The sequence below is a fragment of the Sinocyclocheilus rhinocerous genome, unplaced genomic scaffold (genome assembly GCF_001515625.1).
Source record: "Sinocyclocheilus rhinocerous isolate Xijiao unplaced genomic scaffold, SAMN03320098_v1.1 scaffold408, whole genome shotgun sequence".
Taxonomy (NCBI): domain Eukaryota; kingdom Metazoa; phylum Chordata; class Actinopteri; order Cypriniformes; family Cyprinidae; genus Sinocyclocheilus; species Sinocyclocheilus rhinocerous.
This window is the reverse complement of record NW_015633522.1, coordinates 96,739-106,403: the sequence shown is the minus strand read 5'-3', so window position 1 is coordinate 106,403 and position 9,665 is coordinate 96,739. Positions and strand designations below refer to the sequence as shown.

Genomic DNA, 9,665 nt, shown 5'->3' with positions numbered 1-9,665 from the left:
CATTAGAATGAAGTTTCTTTATTAACTATTTAATGCTCCCAATAACGTTTATTAGGGTAAAAAAAAACAGATGATATTTATGATATTTACTATTTTTACACACCAGAGGCTTTTAAATGAATTGTGAATATAAAATATGTAATGTACAAAATGTACAAATGGTTAACATTGTTTGTGTCATATCAGTCAGAAGTTCTGGGCTTTTTTTTTTTAGCTAACTTAGTTGTTATTCTTGGCTGAATAACTCTAGAAGGTTTTAAAAGCCCTTTAAAATTAAATATGTACACAGTTTGGATTAAATGAAAGTATAGTCAAATGTTTTAATTAGCATGTTTTTGTGTTTTGCTTTGGTCCCGAGAGCCGTGGATTTTCACTGGTATTGGTACCGAATGCTGAAATGTTGGTACCGTGACAACACTAGCTGATTGTAATCCATTATATACCTTTCTATCTAAGTTATCTAACATTATCAAGCTGAATTTGTTCTGACACAGTTTAATAATAATGTGAGAAATGTTGAAGGTGTCCGAGTAAATTTTGGTTTGACTTTATCTATTTGATAAATGAAGTTAACCAACTAACATTATACTGTACATGCTCTTTTGGTTTCTGTACCCAATATTTAAAAAATTTACAAATGCAATGAAAATATTGGTATCGGTACTCTGTATCGGCAAGTACCAGAAATAAAAGTATCGTATCGGGCGAGTACTGGAAAAAGTGGTATCGGTGCATCCCTAATAATAATACTTTCTTGTTTGCCGTCAGCATTCAGCAAATACACATTTATATCATTTAAACCAGGGGTCTCCAACCTTTTTGTGAGTGAGGGCTCCCTGAAGGAATAAAATAGTCTCAAGGGCTACTTGTTTGATATACTCCAATACATATATAAATATATATCTTGCATTTTATGCAAAAATGCATTTGATTTTCCCCTAAATTCTGTGTGTTCCATTTGATTTCTTATGGATTCGTGTTTTATGATTCAGTACAAATTTATGAAAGTGAAGTGAATTAATACAACTTTAACAATTTAATCAATCTTTTAAAATGTAATCAAATGAAAATCAATTTACAACAAAACAGTGAATTTTAATTTATTTTATCAGACATGATGCTGCACAACAGAACTGTATAAATTAATAATAATAAATAACTTGGTTGTATGATATTCCTTAAAAATAATATTATTATTACTTTGAGAATTGCATTGTAGTACAGTAGTAATATATTCAGTCATATAATTTCAAGTTAAACCGGACTTTTATTTTGACGGTTTGTCGTGAAGGTCTTTCAGTTTTAGTTTCAGCGTGTAATGACGGTATTTTTCTCAAATTAAGCTGCATAAAGCTGGTGAAGTGACTCAGAGCAGCTCTGAAGATGAAGAGCATGTGTTCATGTCCTCATATATTGAGACGCAGACGCTGAAAACACCGCGGGCGGGCGACTCAGACTCCATGCGGGCTACCAGGTGCCCACGGACACCACGCTGGTGACCACTGACTTAAACAAATCTTTGAATGACTAATGAACATCTAACTTAAAAAATCTTGCAGAGCAGAGTTCAGCTTCACTGGAGACAAACTTTAAACTCGTGATTTCTAATTATGCCCACGGTCATATTCATGTCATTTCCACTGTGTGCTGTATGTAAAATGAGTGTTACCTTGGCTTTATTTGATAAAATGTGATTAATGCACACAAACTTCCCAGAATACTTAGTGCCCTGTTGGTTACAATGCTTACTTCCTTTTTAATTATATTTTTATTACATATTTGTTTATTTGTGAAAAATACTTAAAATACTAAAGTATAAGTATGTTTATTTTACACATTTTTTTTTTTTTATTATTTTCCAAATGATTTCAAAAGCTCCCTTTACACAGTGCGCGCGCGATCGCGAAATCGAAAGTGAAACTGAACTGCGAGCGTTCATTCAAAAGCAATTTAAATACCCCACATATTGATAGCGGCTCCCTGATGTGCAAAAAATTATATACAATATTAGAATGTTTGCGGGAGCGGACACAAAAATCGCGGGAGCGGATGGTAATGGTCAGAAATTCAGCGAGAGCAGGATCAACAAGCCCCGGCGCTATCACGCAGCGGCGCAGTCAGTCAGTGAGCGCCGTAACATGACGTCTATAAATAAACTACACAGAACCCCACCATTCGACAAATATACATAATGAAGAGATGATACAAAATTTAATACTTTGGAAAATGGCATTTAAGACTCTTTAAGGGCCTTAATTTTCTCTAAATTGATTTATCAACTTTTAATACTTTTTAAGACCCCGCGGACACCCTGCACTCACTCACACACACACCTGCAGCATGCTGACGATCTCCACTTTGTTGAAGAAGAGGAAGGAGGACAGCGTGGACAGGAAGTTGTCCTCGAGGACGGAGTGTGTGGGCAGGATGATGTCCTGGATGTACTGCACGCGGTAGGTCTGGTGGATCTTCTGCCGCAGCTCCGAGTCCCTGATGGGGATCACCTCTCTGAAGCGGGCCGTCTCGGTGAGGAACTGGCGGTGGCTCTTGGGCTGCAGCAGCGCCGGCTCGTACTCCAGGCAGCCCACCACGTCCATGATGCAGTCGTCGGAGAACATCACCTCCAACAGCGTGGCCTTGTTGAGGAGGAGCAGGCCGCGCACGATCTGGTGCAGCTGCTGCAGGCCCCGGCGGTCCCCCTCCTCCTCGCTCGCCCGGAACAGCTGCAGCAGCTTCCTGATGTACCCTGAGCTGAGCAGAGCGAGCGCCAGCTTCTCCCGCCGGACCGGCGACGGCAGCACGGACATCACCAGCTCCTCCAGCTCCTCCAGACGGCTCGGCTCGCAGGGGGGCAGCTCCAGCGGGTGACCGCTCTCCGCCAGCTCCTCCTCAGACTCGTCCCCGGGGTCCTGCGTAATCTCCACAGACGGATCCTTGCCCTGCACCTGCACACCACACACACGCTCACCATCAACGAGACCCAGCACCATCCATGCCACAGAGAGAGAGACCCACCTGACAGATCTTCTCCCAGAGCTCGTCACAGCCCGCCTTCTCCTGGAAGCTCAGAGCCAGGTCACAGTTCTCCGCCTCGGACCAGACGATGAGCGTGTCCTGGGGAGACAGCGCTATCACGCAGCGGCGCAGTCAGTCAGTGAGCGCCGTAACATGACGTCTATAAATAAACTACACAGAACCCCACCATTCGACAAATATACATAATGAAGAGATGATACAAAATTTAATACTTTGGAAAATGGCATTTAAGACTCTTTAAGGGCCTTAATTTTCTCTAAATTGATTTATCAACTTTTAATACTTTTTAAGACCCCGCGGACACCCTGCACTCACTCACACACACACCTGCAGCATGCTGACGATCTCCACTTTGTTGAAGAAGATGAAGGAGGACAGCGTGGACAGGAAGTTGTCCTCGAGGACGGAGTGTGTGGGCAGGATGATGTCCTGGATGTACTGCACGCGATAGGTCTGGTGGATCTTCTGCCGCAGCTCCGAGTCCCTGATGGGGATCACCTCTCTGAAGCGGGCCGTCTCGGTGAGGAACTGGCGGTGGCTCTTGGGCTGCAGCAGCGCCGGCTCGTACTCCAGGCAGCCCACCACGTCCATGATGCAGTCGTCGGAGAACATCACCTCCAACAGCGTGGCCTTGTTGAGGAGGAGCAGGCCGCGCACGATCTGGTGCAGCTGCTGCAGGCCCCGGCGGTCCCCCGCCTCCTCGTTCGCCCGGAACAGCTGCAGCAGCTTCCTGATGCTGAGCAGGCTGAGCAGAGCGAGCGCCAGCTTCTCCCGCCGGACCGGCGACGGCAGCACGGACATCACCAGCTCCTCCAGCTCCTCCAGACGGCTCGGCTCGCAGGGGGGCAGCTCCAGCGGGTGACCGCTCTCCGCCAGCTCCTCCTCAGACTCGTCCCCGGGGTCCTGCGTGATCTCCACAGACGGATCCTTGCCCTGCACCTGCACACCACACACACGCTCACCATCAACGAGACCCAGCACCATCCATCCCACAGAGAGAGAGACCCACCTGACAGATCTTCTCCCAGAGCTCGTCACAGCCCGCCTTCTCCTGGAAGCTCAGAGCCAGGTCACAGTTCTCCGCCTCGGACCAGACGATGAGCGTGTCCTGGGGAGACAGACGGCACAGCGGTCAAGACCCCGGTCCCCTGCGGCGGAGCCCCAGTGAAGCTGCTGAACTCACCTGCTGCTTCTGATAGGCGGTGCCGGGCTGGATGGTGGACTCCAGCAGCAGAGAGCCTGCAGAAGAGCCCAGACACAGCTCATCAGAGCTCCTTCATCACACTGAACTCAACTGAGGAGAAGAGAAGCGGCTCTTACCGTCCGCCTCGCCGGTGACCCTCAGGCTGTCGGTGAGGGAGCAGCACACATGCCCCGTGCCCCGGTCCTCCCACTGCCGCTCCTCGTTCAGCGTGTACAGCTTGACGCGCCGCCGGGTGTCGCTCATCGTCACCAGCGGAACTAGCACTGACGCCCGCCGCTCATCCTAACCCGCACTAAACGAGCCGAATCTAACGTTAGCCGAGAGCCGCGCGTTTCTGTCACAGCACTACCGTTAACTTCTCCTCAGTCACCTAGCGTACCTACACCGGTTAACCTCGCGCCGTCCCGAGCAGTCCCTGCAGCAGCCGCGCGGTCAGCCTCATCTTCCCTCGGGTCGCGGTTATCTCGCAGTTCAGCACCGAATCGTCGGAGTGTTTGCGCGAATGCTCGTCTATCCGCCGATCGCCGCCATCTTGTGTGTCTTCCGCTGCGTCGTCGCTCTTCTGATGGCGCGGGGTTTCCGCGCACGGGCTACGGCGGCCGCGTCGGCACACCGCAGTTACCATGGTTACCCGCGCTCGCTGTTCCCAGAACAGATGTATGTACTCTTTTGGTGAAGAATAAGTACATACTCTTGAGTGTGTAGCAGAATAGTAGCCTATGCAAGCGTTGGGATAAACTACTTCGTCATAACTGCATCTTTAACGACGCTCTGTTGCTTAGTTACGAGCATCCTGTCACAGTTTAAACTGCCCTGTCAATCATCTAAGTTATGCTGAGTTCACACTGCACGATTTTCAAACTCGTCGGATCGCGGTTGTTTTCACACTGCGTGACTATCTGGGGTAGCATTCAGTTGCTGCTGTGTTCACACTGCACGATGGATCGGCGACAGGGGGTTTCACACTGCATGACTTCACAATAGGAAGAATCGCCGACAGCTCTGTCTGGTCCGCAAACTAGGTTTCACAACAAAACACACGCGAGAAGTGATAAGGAAATAACGCGAGAACCCGCGTGCGTCAGACCGGAGTTCTCGAGCAAGACTGGAATTATTTAAAAAATATATCATTTCACACAGCGTGATTGTGAATCGCCGACAGCTCCAGATATTTAGCATGCCAAATATTTCACGGGCGTCGGCGACGTGTCGGCGATTCGCTCAGATCGCGTCTTTGATAATTCACACTGTGTGGTTGTCACTCGCGTGAACGAGCACCGATTTGCCTCCGATGTCGGGCATTTGTCGGCGATTTCACAAAACCTGTCGGCGAGTGAAAAATCGGGCTAAAGTCGTGCAGTGTGAACTCGGCATTAGTCACAGTTAACATTATCCATATTTAGTTTAATTTAATTTCCTACCGTATTGGAGAGAAATGAAGAGGCACGTTGATCCAGTCGCGGGTCTTTTAAGACCAGAACTCTGCTCATGTGTGTGAATTTAAAAGTTAATGACCAAACGTGTCTTTATAAAGTGCACAGTGTTGCTGCAAATTGAATTTAACGCTGATAACATTAAATAAATATTTTTATTCAACAAGTTAGATTTTGATTATTTATCACTCAAACCCTTCTCTACCAGTCCGTCGGTCTCGCATATCCGGCATGTTTGTAGTTTTTAACACTTTAATGCATGTTTGTAGTTCTAATCGAATCCTCGTCCACCGCGCAATGTCTTGTGGGTAATATTAGCCGTTAGAGTGTGACGAATCTGCATTTCGAATTCTAACCGGAAGTAGTTAACCATCCGGGAGTCTTTGGCATACTAATTTCAACATACTACGATTTCGGACATACTAAATGTGCATCCCAAATCGCGTACTTATGCACTGTTCTATGACGTTTTGTAGCATAAGTAGCGCGAGTAGTGCATTCACACCGAAAAGTCCAAATAGAAAAAGTGCACTTTAAATACCCAGATGATGCACTTACAGAAAAAACAGAGTGTGGCGTGTTAAACACTTGATGCACTCACCTGCCGCAGCTTTAATTACATAATGAAGGGGGAGGAGCTATCAGACGCTGATTATGAATGACAAAATAACCTCATATAATTCATACTCTATGGTTGAGTACACAGTGCATTTAGAGTGTTTATTATAGACGTGGAGCGAGCAGCAGACGAGCCGCTAGGAGTCTGTGATGATGGAGACGCTGTGTCTGTCTGTCGCTCAGAAACACTTGAGCGGAGCGGAGCTGAGAGAGCCAGAGGTGTTAGCAGAGAGTGTGAGTGTGCTCTGCTGAGAGCTGTGTAGCCGGCACTCAGCCACAAACCAGAACATCCCTGCACTGTTCTATGACGTTTTGTAGCATAAGTAGCGCGAGTAGTGCATTCACACCGAAAAGTCCAAATAGAAAAAGTGCACTTTAAATACCCAGATGATGCACTTACAGAAAAAACAGAGTGTGGCGTGTTAAACACTTGATGCACTCACCTGCCGCAGCTTTAATTACATAATGAAGGGGGAGGAGCTATCAGACGCTGATTATGAATGACAAAATAACCTCATATAATTCATACTCTATGGTTGAGTACACAGTGCATTTAGAGTGTTTATTATAGACGTGGAGCGAGCAGCAGACGAGCCGCTAGGAGTCTGTGATGATGGAGATGCTGTGTCTGTCTGTCGCTCAGACTCCTGAGCAGCACCTCACGAGACAGTCTCCTCCGGCCGAAACACTTGAGCGGAGCGGAGCTGAGAGAGCCAGAGGTGTTAGCAGAGAGTGTGAGTGTGCTCTGCTGGGAGCTGTGTAGCCGGCACTCAGCCACAAACCAGAACATCCCTACAGTACAGCAGTGAGGAAGATCTGCAGCTGATGGGTCTTATAATGCAAGGCAATGGCTGCCGGCACTTTGAGAGTCAAAAAAGCCCATCAGGCAACACAGAATGAATCCCTGTGAAGCCCAACCATCGCTCTGTGTGAGAAACTGAACATTATTCACAGCATTATTACTGTAATCCACAGCACTCCAGTCCATCAGTTAACATCTGGAGAAGACAAAAGCTGAAACTAATCCAGCATTAAGACGTTTTTAACTCAAATACCATAGAATTTATAATCCATAATAACTCTTCCTCCAGTGAGTCAGTGTTCTGGTCTGAATCAGGAGAGAAATCTGCACAGATCAAGCAGCGTTTAAACAGCTCTAAACAAATATGTGGCTGGATTTTATTGTGAGAGACAACAACAGATGCACTTTTTCACTGGAGGAAGAGTTATTATGGATTATGGACTCATATTTTACTATCTTTGTAAGTCATTGTAAGCCCTCTTTTTGAGGCACGCTCAAGCGCACGAACCCAACCCCCCATCCCCCCCCTAAAGTTTTTAAATAGCGGTCTCCTTTGAGCCCTTGCATGTCTAATAAAATCAATCATGATAAATAAATGTTTTAAAATGTGAAAAAACGAGAAAAATTGATGAACATTTACACACCCTCATGCCATCTAAGATTTGGAACAGATTTGGAGAAATGTAGCATTACATCCCTTGCTGACCAACAGATTCTGATAAAAACATCACAATAATACACATGTAGTGCTGGTCAGTTTAAACAAAAATCTTTATCGTGTTTTTTTTTTAGGATTCTTACTTATAGAATCACTGCATTTTAATCACGATCCAAACAAACATGCTATATGTAGTATGAACAGTTAATATAAATTCAATTGTATAATTTCAAAATCTGAAGCAAAAACAGAATGGTCTGACCTTAGCTTTGATAAACTATACTGCATAAAATATATCTGCACAAAACGAACAGCAGATGGGCTGAAGAAGAGCGCAAATTCACTCTCTGACAGCAGGTGGTGCTTATGGAACAGCAGTGATGCAGCGTTTCCTTGGTTACCGCTTTAAACAAAGCAGCGCTGGGCTTTTAAATACTACATTAAAGGATGTTAGATGAAAAAACAATAACATATTAATTTTTCTGAAGACAGTCAGTCCCCCTCAGAGATATATAAACCCTCACCCCAATTCAGTATTTAGGATTTTCTTCCAATATTTCACGCTCTGTTAACGGCCGTTTACAGTTCATGCCTAGTTAAAGAATTAGTTGTGTGTTATTAATAGTTCTATAAGTTCTCCAGCCATTAGTCAGAAGAGTATGCAGGTAATAGGTATCCCCATTCAGTTCACGACACTGTCTACGTTAGCCATGGTATGCCGGGTTTAATTCAAACCAGTTTATTGTTTAAACCAGTATATTGCCCAGCACTATCCACAAGTAATACACATGACTCCAGTCAATCTATTATCATCTTGTGAAGTGAAGAGCTGCATGTTTGTGAGAAACACAAACATCATTAAGACATTATAAATTTAACCCGTTGCTTCTGATCAAAATACCAGCCCAAAAGTCATAATAATGTGTCCTTAACAAACTCATCTATGTCTTGGATGGCCTGAGGGTGAGAACATTGTCAGCAAATTTTCATTTTCATTATGGAGAGCACTTTTGGTGCATTTTGTGTCAATATTGGCTTTATATCACCCATATTATATCGGCCATATAAGCTATTCATTTATGTAGCATCATATTTCAATGGTAAAATATGGTAAATTTTTTTACCATTTTTTTTTATTTGAGGCAAAAGAAGTTCAAGGATCAGGGATATACTGATAATTAAGAATAAACTGAAATTCACTACATTCTGCTCACATATTTGACAGTTATTGGATCACTGAGGGTAAACGTCATTATTCCACTTTGCATTATTTTTTACGGAGATCATATGACATGCTAGCTATTCTTTCTTAAGAACAAATGGTGCAATCAAATAAAGTAGATTGCATTGCCCCTTAGAGAGTGCTATCTCCCCTGCTAGGATTGTAAGCAGGTAGCCCACTGTCTGTGGTCTGGGCAGATTTGAAAGAAGGTCTTACCTGGATATCTGAGGCTAGCTGTATATGGTTTATCTTGGTCTACGAGCCTTTCAAAAGACCCTTAGGATATAGCTATCTTTGTGCTGCAAAGCAACAACATGTGATTAATTTAAAGGGGGCTGATTCTCTTCTACACACACTGTATATATATAGTAAACACTAATAAAGAAACTCCAACTCTGACTAAAAATGATACTTTATTTGGTACGTTCATAAAACATCTGTCGACAGTTCATGAAATTACATATAATGTGCAGAAATATGAGCATATGCACAGTATGTGAGTCAGTGTTGCCAGACTGGAAATGTCCAAGTATCGTACCAGAAGCTCAAAATTATCGTATTTGGAAGAAAGTTATTGTACTCGAGTCAAACGTACAGAATACAGCTATTTATCTAAACCAACAACTTTTTGACACGACCTGCAAATTACCACGATAGATAACTAGGCGTACCGTGTTTACATTGGACGCGAG

The 9,665-nt window shown here is 44.5% G+C and overlaps 1 protein-coding gene across 1 annotated transcript; it reads right to left on the bottom strand.

Annotated features, from left to right (window-relative positions):
• Window positions 1-2,320: 2,320 nt before the first annotated feature.
• On the bottom strand, window positions 2,321-4,810 carry LOC107744065 (serine/threonine-protein phosphatase 4 regulatory subunit 3B-like). Its single transcript, XM_016557536.1, has 6 exons — window positions 4,357-4,810; window positions 4,220-4,275; window positions 4,046-4,144; window positions 3,360-3,975; window positions 3,016-3,128; window positions 2,321-2,945 (listed from the first exon to the last, which is right to left on the bottom strand). The coding sequence occupies exons 1-6, from the start codon at window positions 4,481-4,483 to the stop codon at window positions 2,322-2,324; spliced, it is 1,635 nt and encodes a 544-aa protein (XP_016413022.1). The 5' UTR covers window positions 4,484-4,810; the 3' UTR covers window position 2,321.
• Between the last annotated feature and the right edge of the window lie 4,855 nt (window positions 4,811-9,665).